Source organism: Syngnathus floridae, chromosome 2, assembly GCF_059516105.1.
Source record: "Syngnathus floridae isolate MCC-2025c chromosome 2, RoL_Sflo_1.0, whole genome shotgun sequence".
NCBI classification, from domain to species: domain Eukaryota; kingdom Metazoa; phylum Chordata; class Actinopteri; order Syngnathiformes; family Syngnathidae; genus Syngnathus; species Syngnathus floridae.
Window position 1 is genome coordinate 25,653,135 of NC_142414.1, and position 12,365 is coordinate 25,665,499.

Here is a 12,365-nt window from a genome sequence, read left to right on the forward strand (position 1 = left end):
TGCACGATGCTTGTTTTGTGCACGCGCACTTTTCCAGTCAAATGGGACGCGCATGCAACATCACCACTAGATGGCAGCAACGCAAGAATGCTTTCATTTAAAAGGGATTTATTTCCACAAAAATAAATACTTTCTCCCACCATAACTTCTTGTTCCATGAACAGGAAAATCTTAAATACAAATTGTCCTAAAATACATCTCAAAAGAGAAAATGTTGCATATCACAGGAAACACTTAAAAGTATACGGAATAAAAATGTAAATGCAGCAATTTTGCAGTAAACATCACGTCTCTCAAATATCGTTAACAAATCTGTCTAAATTTGTTTTAGTGAGTATTTTGGCAAAGTAGAAGTGCTCACTAACTTGAACAGTATTTACGAGAAATATCTCTTTTGTGCACTTAGAGAAAGAACAAGAAAAAAAGCTTGAAATTCAGATGGGAGCAAAAAGTTTCTATTTTTGTTCAGTGTAGTTAGTGTGCAACGTTTCATTTCAGTAGGAAATCATTCTTGATTACATTTCATGTTGATTTTTTTTTTTATCCATTGTTCTATATCAAGACCAGTTCACAGCTATAATCCTTAAGTCACTTCTTTTTTCATTTCTCACGCAGCTTAGCAGCGATCCATCACATGGTTCTGTTGGCTCATCTTTTTCCCAGTTGTGGTCCTCACCTGGAGGCTGCGGTCAAGCCCAGTGGGTGGAAGTGCCCAGAGTCCAACAGCATCCTCCCCAGCCAGTGTAAAACCTCAGCGTACCAATGGACCCCATCGCCACGGTAACCGCTGCTTCCAGCCCAGCTGTGCATCAGCCTGAGTGGCGAGAAGGCCCGGTGAGCCAAAGAATGCCCTTCTACTACCGCATAGCAGGATGCTACCACCCCGTCCACCACTAGGGTCCCCTGCGCCGTTAGAGGAGCGAAAACCCCCTTCCTCTCCGTCACCGTGACCCCCGTGATGCGGGAAAGGGTTCCCGACGGGCCGTCGGCCACCAGCACGCACTGGCCCGGCCGAGCATCGCAAGCGTACACCGTCCTCAGGGAGCCGGGGGTGGGCGGCCCCCCTTCTGAGCAGTTGCCCTTTGACACAAACAGCAAGTGGGCGGCGGTTAGAGAAAGCCGCGCTCCATTTTTTGTCTTCAGGGTGTAGAAGAGCTTGTGCGCCGCCGGGTCGCGGTCCAGGAAAGTCAGGACTTGGCTGTACACCAGTTGGGCGCCAGACAAGGTCAGGACAGGCTCGCCGGGGCGAAGGTCACGGATGAACTTCTGGAGGCCGTTTTCCACAGTGACCAAGGCGTCGCCCGGGAAACAACCTCCGGACCGGGCTGCCACTGAGTGGTCTGAAAGACAGCAAGAGGCAAATATGGCTGTTTGTTGTCAGGGTAACATTTAGATGCAGTTACATTTTCCCTATTGATTTTATTTGTTGCTTTAATTTAGCATTTCCCTCCTAAAATTGGTTACAAACAATGGATTTATTCATGTTTGAGTTATTTGTATTCATTTCTCTAATTAAACAACTTGTGTACTGTAAAAAATAAATAAACTAGTCAAAACAAAATTTTATTAAACAAAGTCATTTGTCGTAATAGTTAATTGTACATAAAACACTTTGTAATTCATCATTTTAAATAAATAATTTTTGAATTCAAGCGGACATACAAACTGATGAGCCTGGAAAAGACTTGCATTGTAATTTAAGATGTTGAAGCGCCCTCTGCTGGTTGCAGAAAGACAGCATGTACTGTATGATTTTTTTTTAATTATTATTATTTTTTAAATTATTTTAACATGCTATGAAATAATAATTTTTATTGATTTAAAAAAAAAATCTCAAATATTTCAAACCCTACTTTAAACTAACCGAGGTGTTACTATGTACGAGGAAAGCGGCAGGCACGACCCTTGGTCTGATCAATACTTTCTATCCTGGACTCAATTAAAGAGGACAAAAGAGAACCCAAGAGGATACCAACTTGATTGGTTGCCCTTGCAATCAGGTCAAGGACTGCATCCTCGCAACCCGATCTGGGAGGAAAAAAGAGAAACAAGGAGGAAAAGAGGGAAAGAAAAGGAGAATCTCAGTTACTACTTTACAGACTGTCATATATGCTTGACCTTGAAGTGGTGTGTCTGCTTCTGCAAGCTTGCGTCTCACACACACACACACACACACTGGAGTTAGTTTAGTAAGGTTGCAGCAGCAGCAGCAGCAGCTTCATGGAGAGGCTAGTGGGATGCAGTAAGGGAAGAGAGGAACGTGCAGAGGAGTTGGTGGGCTGAGATGGTGAAAGCAGGACAGGACAGGACAGAAGAAGCAGCGGTCCAGCTTGTGTTGTCTGACCTTGGCACGTGTTTTAGGCAAGTGGGCTTGAAGCGACATAACATTCATTGTGTTCTGAAAGTGACAACCTTGATAGAAGCCACTTCTGATTTACAGTCCTCAAATATAAAACAGCCAAACCTAACGATGAATCATTTGATCGGATTTATATTGACGTAAAGCCATCGAGTGATTCGGACCAGCACCCTTAGCTCGGACCGTCCATCCGCAAATCTACGAGGGTTGACCCCGAACCTCACCTGACTTGACACTGCAGTGGATGTGAGCCTTGGATTCGTAGTAGACCCAGTCGAAGCCCGCCTCCACCGCCAGCCGAGCCAACATGGCGTATTTGTTCCTATCCCGGTCGGAGGTGGTGATGTCCACAGCCCGCCCCTCGTAGTGGAGCGACTCCTCCGAGTGGTGGCCGTCTTCGTCCCAGCCCTCGGTGACCCGCAGCCTGACCCCGGGCCAAAGGTTCATCACGGAGATGGCCAGAGAGTTCAACTTGTCCTTGCAGCGCTGCGGCACACACACACAAATTTTAGATATTTGCCTTATGCGACCAAATCTACCGTAATATTCAAACTACGGGGCAGGGGCCATTTGCGGCCCATTGTTTGATTTTAATGGCCCGTATCGATTTTTTATTTTTATTTTTTTAAGAGGGGATGTTGAGAATTAATTGATTAGGTGCTTGGCTCAACTGACGATCCAAAGTTTCACGTTTGCTATGACAAAATAAAAGTTGGGCTTGATTGGCACCCAATAAAATTGTAACGTTGCACTTTATGATTGACGTTTTTGTAGGTGCTGTGTGAACCTCAGCTGTCCGGTTAAGCAAACACAAAGTGAGAGGGCCTATTGACTCCCCCCCTTCGTTTTGCCCCACTCGGAAGGCTGCTAATAAAGTTGTCGTCTGGCCGGCCGCTGCTTGCGAACACCTTGACCCGATTGTTCACGCCAGGAACAACAAGATCCATTTCCTCTAAGGTGAGACGCCATTGGCTTAAAGACAGTTTGCTGTTACAGCAGAAAACGCTCAAATTTAGCTTGACCTTAAAACTCATGTTGCCATGTAAACACTGCATACGAGATTAACAAACGCCTTGGACAGGGGTGTCCAAATCACAGCCCGGGGGTCATTTGCGGGCCACTGTTGATTTTTTTTTTTTTGCCGCACATGGCAGATACTAACTTTTTCCATTTTCTATTATCTTTTTCTATTTCTACACAAGGACTTCATCATCATCTGTCAAACATGGCCGCCTTTAATTCCAGATTGTGAAAAGGACAGACGATACTGGGATTGGCGGCCTCCACATTTCATTTTTTTGATCACACATTTGTCAATCGATGCAAAGTGGACGACAAGAGGGGTGGTCCCATCCCTTGTGTAACAATTGTTAAAAATAAAGAAAATAAAAAATCACAAAAAGGCAAATATGGTCAAATGTTTCCACATTTTTGCTGATACTTGAAATACTCTTCAAACATCAAGTTAGTGCATTTTATTTAGAACAGATCATGTCTGTCTGTATGTTGACACAAACAATTTCGGATCGGGGTTACGGTTAGGTTAGCGACACCTCAAGTGTGGAAAAAGTGGGATTAAAGCCAATAAAACATGGCGGTTGTGATGAGAATAGCCCGCGCCGGTGGCCACAGTTGCCTTTTCACAGGTCGCGTGTATTCAACCATGGCTATTTTCCTCTATGCGGTCAAACTTTATAAATTAAACGCTCCATTTAGCACACACGCACAGCGGTTTGAGCACCAAACCGCTGGCTGTCCAAACATTGCACGCGCAAACTGACAATCTTTTTGCGCACCTTTTTTCCTCTGATGAGTGCGTCAACGATGTCTCGCTCTCAAAGTCAAAAGTGTTGACACGTTCTTCTCTGCGGTGATAACATGAATTTGACCGCAGTTAAGTTACACGTTTGTGTCGCTAAAAGTGATTTAGTGAGCTTTGGGAACAGGAGCTTCTGTATGTGCAGGAAAAAGCGAATAAAAAAAAAGGCAAGAGGTGAAAAATTCACTTTCATTACGGCTTCAAAGTGTCCAAGTGCGCTCGCTATTTCGGTCCGAGCGCGCTGAGAAAACAAGCTAAAAGTAACACAGAACAGTCAAAGACAAACAGGCAGGCTTGTGTGCTGCGCACTGGAGCTCGTAAATTACGCGCTTTAAAATAGTATACAGCCTAAAATCATTCCGTGGAATTCAAACTAAAATTGCGCTGCTTGCTAAAAGAACGCCGTTGCATTTTTTTTGTCGGAATTATGAGTGCCAATAAACAAACCGAAGCTAAACGCGGACGGCCACTTTTATTACAGGCAATAATCCTTGCACGTGTTGGTCGGAGAGAGAGAGAGGAAAAAAAGTATCGTGTAAAAAAAAAAAAAAAAAAATAGAAAACCGGAAGTCACAGAGGTGAACTGGCATGTTCGACAGAAACTTGATATGTTTATACGTGACAAATGAAGTGCGCTCAACAGCAAGTATTTTTATTTTTTTAAAATATATTTTACAATTGCTGGCTGACAACTATTGGCCGCGGGACGTTTCGCGACTGCTTATATGGCAGCAAAGACACAACAACGCGCTCTCTCGGCCTTGAGTCAACAAAGAATGTGAAGAAGAAGAAAAAAAAGATAACGCGTCTCAAGACTGGTCAAAGTGCACCATGCAGCAAAGTTCCATGCAAAGCTTCACAATATTCGGAACGGAGATGCCCTCTCACCTGCGTCATCATGCGGTCTGCACCTGTGTTCTCCTCATCCTTGAAGATGATGTCGGGGTTGTAGTTGGGCGTGAGCTCCCTGAAGCGCTCCGAGTTGCGGGTGATTTTGCCTTCGTACCTCCCGCTGGCCCCCAACGTCTTCTCGGCCACGTTGGGGCTGAACTGCTTGTAGGCGAGCGGTGCCAACTTCCGCGGCGAGCGCCTCTTGCCGTAGCCTCGACCCGGCCCGCAGCCCCCGCAGCCCGGCGTCAGGAGCAAGGCGCACCCGGCGAGAACCGCGAGCAGCCTCGGGAGAAGCATTCCAGCAGCCCGGGGCGATGTCCTCCACCCCGGGCAGGTGGTCAGAGGGTCAAATGCTGAGGCCGGACACTCGGACTGGGTTCTTCAGAGCGGTGGTAAAAGAGCAAGACGCCCCCCCGAGTCCCCCGAAGTTGCCATTCCACGCGCGTAAAAGAAAGTGCGCGCCACGGACGAGGTGCAAGGGAGGAACCTGCCAGCGCGCTGCCGACAATCGAGTGTCCCGAGGGCACTTGGAGGCAGGGGCATAAATAGGCGAGGTGAGTTTGTCTTGGCAGACGCCTTCAAAGCTGTCTTAGAGTCAGACACGGAGGCGCGCGGCGGTCAAAGGGTGTCCCCGCAGCTCAATGTTTCAATGTGCGTGGAAGTCTGGTGCCCACCCCCATCTCCTCCCCATCAGGGGCACCGGCGTGCACATCCGAGCTGCCCGCAGGTGAGGAACGTCCTCACTCGTCACGTATGAAACAAGCAGCAAAGAAAATCCGCCTCCAGCAAAACACACACACGCACGATTTATACATCCCCAATCACTCCTTAAGACCCCCCCCCCCCCCGGCACTTTTACATAGGGCGAATCCACAAGGGGGCAAATTCCCCATACAAACGCCAATGAGTGACATGCCTTTACAAACTATTTCAAGTTTTTTTTTTTTTTTACCTTCTCGCTGCAAATCACTTAAAACAGTTCAAAGTCTGTCATTTATATTAAACGTCCATTATTTACAATTTATATTTATTTAAGAACGCACTGACTGTCGACTGAAAATGACGTCACGTGCTCGCGTGTTAAATCACAGTTGAGCTCGCGGAAACACCTTGATTGACATCTCCTGTTATCAGCTCTTTATGTAAATCGGAGGTCACCAACGCAAAAAACCCTGTTTGATTTTGTAATTTCCGAGTTCAGTTCTTCAAATGAATCAATCTACTTTTTTTTCCATCAAATAATAATTGAGTCTCGACTTAATACTGAAAAAAAGTTTAAAAAGGGTGAAGCAAACAAATTGGAATTGGGTTAAATTGTTTTAATAAGTATTTTCTACAGCTGATTCAACTAAAAAATGATTTATTGCGCAGTTTATTAGATTAAATAGAAAATTCATTCATTAATTTATTTAAAATATGAATTCTCGGATTAAAAAGCCTACCTCCCACGATAAAATCATTGCCATTGATTCTAATAGATTAAAAGCTGTTTAAAAATAATTGATTTAAAATGGCGCTCATCGGAACAAGCCCACCACTTTCTTCTTCTTTGCTTTGGAAGACGTTCGCTCAGCACGGCCGCAGGTGATGAGCTGCGGAACATCAAAATGCGTGCGTTCAAAAATTCTGATTTGATTCTATAAACTGCCCCTTTCATTTTTTTATTCTTAATATATGTATATCGGTAATATACGATTATTATTATTACATTTAAATTTAATATGCGAGAAAAAAAAATAGGGAAGATTAGGAGCCATTGCAAAAAGCTCACCTAGAAACTTGCATCTCTATTAAGAAAAACAAATCGTAAAAAATTGTAGACTGTAATTAAATGCTTTTCTTAAGTCCGGGCTGATTTTCCAGATGGCGCTATAACTCCCATTTTACAATCAGCACCTCGGCCTCGTCATTTAATAAAAAGTCAACATACATTGGCGGAGCTAGGATTTTTTTTTTTTTTACTTGGGGGGGCCAAGGGGGTCTGCAAAATCTGAGAAAAAATTTGGAAACTACAACAAAACCTGGGGGGCTCCCCCTCTAGTTCCACCAGTGTGTATACGTACAAGAAAAAAATATTTGTTGTTAAACGTGTGTTTGTGTGGATACGGCCTGACCGCCATACCTGCTGTGCCGGGGCTGTGTGGACGATGTGGTCTCTTGCTTCCGCCTCTGGGCTGCTCGGGTTCTGCTTGTCGTCAGCTTCTCCTCCTTCAGCACACGCTTCAACGCCTGCATGATGCCGAGGCCCAAACACGCAAATGTTCTTCGGGCCTTGCCAAATTTGACAAACCTTTCAGCTTGAACGTCAATGGATTCAAATCACCTAAAATGATGTTTTTATACCCCAAAAAATATATACATTTCTAAAAGGAAGTGAGGAGGACAAATGGCGAGCATCAAAGGATTAAACAAAAGGAGTTCCAGCCCAAACCTGAGGAAGTTGCGGGATCCGGATCTGCTGCAACCAACTGGTCCTGCTCCGACAGTTTGCGTTTGCTTCCGTGTGCGACGATGGCAGTGTAAAGTTCTCGGAGGTCATCTCCGAAGTTCTTCGCGCCGTGATCGTCAGAACAAACCACGGCAAGAGTCTAATGAGGAGAGATGACCAGTCATTTAATGCCAACCGGTGGAGGTAAAAAAAAAAATCATTGTTTTCATTGCACTGAAAATGGGATATACTGATCAAAGCTGCAAGCAGAAGACAGAAAAGCACTCCAGTCTCGAAGTCCTTCGATGGATCGCACACACTCTCCAAATTAGCTCCTCAAATATTGACCATGTGAAATTGGTGGTCTTCTGCTCCCTTTCAGGGCCAAGGGGGCTCCTCAGCACACTCTGGTCAGGCTTGGAGGTTTCGCATTGATTTATTTTTGTGATTTGTTTGTTTAAATACATGGGGACCGGGGGACTTAGTTCTGCTTTGGGCACAGAGAAACCAATGTGCTGAAAGGATGGAGGGCTGTGTAGGGGAGGGGAGTGGGGGGGGGGGGGTTGCAAGCAGAAAGCCAACCTTATACTGTATTTTTATTCACAGCGCCCCCTCCCCTCACTAGCCGACCTGTCCTTCAGCCCCTTTTAGATGATCTGAGACGCTGGGCTCCATTTGTTCTGAACATATGATGCTTGCTTGAGGATGATCACACCCTGGTTTAGACTATAGTCCAGGTCCGGGGTCAATGACATTTCCATTTTCATCAACCAGACAATTCGGCTCTTTTCTCTTCCGGTGAAAGGACAAAGTCCTCAGCAGCTCACCTGGTAGCCACGCCCCTAAATCCTGCCTCCTGTGGTGGGGAAGGTGAGGTGAGGAAGGCTCGAGCCTGTTGACGTTTGGCTATTATTAGCAAGTTAGCAGCTCTGATTTTAGAAGCTGTTGTTTTCTTAAGGGGGGCTGCGAGGAGGGGGTGTGGGGGGGCAGCGGTGGTTTCGCTGGTGCCAGCGAGTCTCACACTCACTCACTTTGTCTCGTCTCTGTTGACGACCTCATGTTTACTCTTTTCCACACGATGTGACCTCAACTTCCCGCCCCGAATCAAAAAAGTCATTTATGGCTCGCTGCTTCATCCCTGAACTAATGAGCAAATTCGACAAAGACGAAAATCAACAGACATCTTGTCGACAATTTGTAGACTGCCCACCAAGGAGGTTAGACGACTAGGTCTGCATCTCCTGTTCAAGGGTTCAAGAGCTATCTTGAGGACAGGAAGTAAAACGGAAACCTAATGGCAGTGGCATGTGGGATCCCGCACGGGTCAATCCCGGGCCCCTTTTTACTCAGCCACGTTGCCCTTTGATCAGTTAATAGGCAGCGATAATGTGTCCTACCATGACTACGCGGACGACACTCAAGATTATCATCTCGCTGACAGCAGGTGAATATGGACCTTTAGACTCTCTCTCCGCTTTATCGTTCCGCAACTTGACTCGGACGAGCCTGGAATCTCTGGAGCGAAAAAGTTAAGGATTGGCTTGGAGCTCAAATTTAACAGCCGCATTAAATCTATTGTCGTCAGATTTTTATTATGTTCAAAACACCGAGGAGTGATTCATCCATGCATTTTTATCAGTACAAATGAGGAAAGGCCCAGAACTTTGCGCTTGCCCCGTTCAAATCCTTTTCCAGCACTGTGCAGCGGCGCGCAAAGAATCTTGGCATATGGGAAGCCACCGAGAATAGCGGAGGTATTCCGTCCCAAAACAGGAAAAACAAGCCCCACAAAGAATTTTGTGGCCTGCATTTGAAGGAGAATTTAAAATCGGGAACGCATTTGAACGGTATGTGGATGTCATCATCCTTCAAAAGGATGCTGGCCTTGGCTTTTAGAAACAGCTGAAGTTACGAAATTAGGAAGTGACTTCAAATCACCATGGGTCACATGGAAGCCCTCCAAGAAGCTGATAAGGACAAGGGGGAGGGGGCGAGGCGGGCTCGTTCAGACCGAGTCAACGTGGACCTGAACAGGATGGAACCGGCACCACGGTCCCCCTTCAATCTCCTCGTGAAAGTTGAGATGAAGCAAAGGTGATTCATGAACGGTCACCGACCACGTTAGATGCGGCGTGATGCCCGTTACTATGGTAACCGAGAATAATGCCGGAAGGGAAGAAAGAAAAACACACAAGCGTGTAGGCCTCGATAAATATTACAAATAAACACCCATCCTTGCACACACTCGGGCACGGAGCTAAATCTGGTTGTCTCTTTAATGCAACATTTTCGAACAACCTTTCGATTTCGCTTGGCTCTGAAGGCGGCCTTGTCACTGGCCGGTGGAATTTGCCACCAGAGTCCAAAGACCAAGTCTTTGTCTGCGCCTTCTTCTGTGGTGTTTACCCACCGAGGCTTGCGAGCGAGCAGCCAAGAAGGGAAAAATAGCAAACGTTAGCACCGCATGCATTTGTCTACCACCAGATGTAATTTTCCATTATCGCTTGTTTTCAAGGCAACATCTGGAACAAACAATTTTTTTTTTGTGTGTTCATTATCATTGAAGTGGACCAAAATACAGCCGGTGGCCTGAAATAAACTTGCCATAAAAAAATAGTCAGCCTGCCACACCTTGGACATTCCTCAAGTCGATATGAAATGTTAGTTCATACGCGCACACGTACACGAAGAGTCTGAGGTCAACAAAGGCAGAGACAAGAAATTCCACACCTCCATTGAGCAAACACTGAGCTGCTACAGATTTGAAGCCAAGAGACAGCGCAAGGTTTTCTCCTCGGCTTTGTGACGCGAGTGCGAAGAAGATGAAACATGGCCCGACGGTGACGCGTGCTGGCCTCTCACCTTTGCCAGGAAACCGACTTTGTAGGTGTGCCGCTCGAAAATGTCTGTCTGCAGACGCGCTGCACACAAGAAGAAACGCTCGGCGTTAAAGTTGGTCGGACTGAAATGGATAGCGTGTTTTCTCGCTGATCTTAGCGGCGTGCTAAGCCATTAAGACAACCAGGCAAACATTTTATATATATTTTTTCCCAATGCAAACAACAAAATGAGTGTCTTACTCACATTGTAGTACAGGGCCAAATAAAAGTCAATGTAGGCGCAATCAAGCTATGTCTGCCATCTAGTGGTTAACAGTGGTATGACAACTTCAAACTTTAGTTGAGCGTTTCTCAACTTGCATATTCGTTGATATTTATTTTTCAGGTTTTTTTAATATATAAATATATATATATTTGGTTTTTTTTCCTGTTTTACCAGGATTGTTTGCCCCAATACCCCCAAAAAAGTTGTACCTCTGCTGAGTGTGGCTCCATTCTCCTTGTAGTCTTGGATCTCGGCATCCTTCGTGACCAGCAACTCTTCCAGCTCTTCCACCTGCTGCTGCAGCACGTGGCTCATGGACACCAGGGGCTGCACCAGATGAAGACATACCTAGGAGATAAAGAACTCCACTCATATTCCATCGCATAGGACCTTCAACCTCCTCACGAAGTACAAATTCAATCAAAAGCCAAAGGTACCACATCAACTGGAGCGGGGGTGCAGCGAAACTCCCAGTAGAACGGCAGCTCCGCTAGCTTGCTCTTCAGCCTCAAGCACAAGTCGCCTCCTTCAGGCCGCATCACGGTGATGCCAACTTGGTTCTCGCTCGGCTGACCGCTGCCGGACAGACAGGGCCGCACCACCTCGCACAGGTGCGAGAAAAAGGCTTTGACGGGGGCTTGCAAACGCTTGTTCAGCTCCTGGCACAACCAATTGGCAAACAAGCGCAAGTTTAGAAGAAGGGAAAAATATTTTCATGGAATCGCAAATTTATAATTCATTTTATATTTGTTTATTCAGAATGTGTCCACCTGAGCGCGGCTCTGGATGGCTGCCGACTGCATGGTCTCCTGCCAAACGCAGCGCATGTCAGTTAGCAGGATGTGGTACGTCGTCTCTGCAAAGCAGCTCTTGACGAGCAGGTTGCAACCATCAATGGCGATGGGAAGCCACGGATGCTGAAGGAGAACATCACTGGAGGCTTCAGTGGTTTCCATCTCGATCAGAGCCTAGTGGGTTTACAAACATTCGCATTTCTTTAATGCAATGAGGAACTAACCCATAGAATCACATTGGAATCGGCTGTTTAATATTAATTTTTTTTATTCTTCTTTTCCAAATTACTTACTAACCTTGCAAAAATGTCGTGCTGGCGCTCAGGTGATTGCACGGTGGCAGCTTCTGTAAACAAGCCATGTCATCTCATTTCATTTGTAAAAACTAAAACAAATCTGGTCAGATTCTAGTTTGACATTAGTAATCAGTGTACTTACAGTTCTGCGCAGGCCAAATTAACGTCATCTCACACAAAAAATGTCGCAAACATTATTTCCATTTCGAAAACAAAAACATTGCTAATTTAAAATGACATATGTGCTGCTATCTATTTTTCTACCTCTGCAGCAATTTTCTATTACTACAATAAAAGTAGCTCAGTCACTTTTAGCTACAGCAGCTTGTATAAAACAAATATATTATTTAAAAGTTTAAAAAAACAAATATTAGCTGACGCCCCAGAAGCTCGTCTGGTTTGTCTATGGCTGCGACGCGTAAAAACACCGGCGTGAAACAAGACAGTCGTTTATCGTTCCGCTTTCATGGCCTGGCTGTCTATGCGTTTTTCCTACTTAAAGTAAATCAAATTTTCATTTTAAAATTATGTTTTCATTGATGATCATCTTCCTTCCAACTTAGCCAAGTTGTCCCTTTAAATCACGTCGCCATGAGACAAAATTGCAATTTAAATGTAAATGTGAAAAAAAGTCACCTTCATTATTCATTTGGTGCGAAAGTCTCTCTAAATA

The 12,365-nt window shown here is 45.3% G+C and overlaps 2 protein-coding genes across 5 annotated transcripts; both read right to left on the bottom strand.

Moving 5' to 3' along the window:
- Positions 1-142: 142 nt before the first annotated feature.
- LOC148402811 (indian hedgehog B protein-like) lies at positions 143-6,236 on the bottom strand. Its single transcript, XM_088369035.1, has 3 exons — positions 5,067-6,236; positions 2,584-2,845; positions 143-1,340 (listed from the first exon to the last, which is right to left on the bottom strand). Exons 1-3 carry the CDS (start codon positions 5,364-5,366, stop codon positions 673-675), a joined length of 1,230 nt encoding a protein of 409 aa, XP_088225161.1. The 5' UTR covers positions 5,367-6,236; the 3' UTR covers positions 143-672.
- A 137-nt stretch (positions 6,237-6,373) lies between these two features.
- Positions 6,374-12,111, bottom strand: nhej1 (nonhomologous end-joining factor 1). Of its 4 annotated transcripts, none has more exons than XM_088369038.1 (9): positions 11,835-12,111; positions 11,694-11,739; positions 11,373-11,570; positions 11,040-11,261; positions 10,812-10,950; positions 10,360-10,418; positions 7,501-7,657; positions 7,192-7,340; positions 6,374-6,661 (listed from the first exon to the last, which is right to left on the bottom strand). In XM_088369038.1, exons 3-9 carry the CDS (start codon positions 11,556-11,558, stop codon positions 6,587-6,589), a joined length of 987 nt encoding a protein of 328 aa, XP_088225164.1. In that variant the 5' UTR covers positions 11,559-11,570; positions 11,694-11,739; positions 11,835-12,111; the 3' UTR covers positions 6,374-6,586. The 4 variants fall into 4 exon arrangements, 3 of the variants coding, with proteins under 3 accessions (XP_088225164.1, XP_088225165.1, XP_088225162.1); XM_088369039.1 differs by having other exon boundaries at positions 7,192-7,298; positions 11,694-11,742; XM_088369036.1 differs by having other exon boundaries at positions 11,694-11,742.
- Between the last annotated feature and the right edge of the window lie 254 nt (positions 12,112-12,365).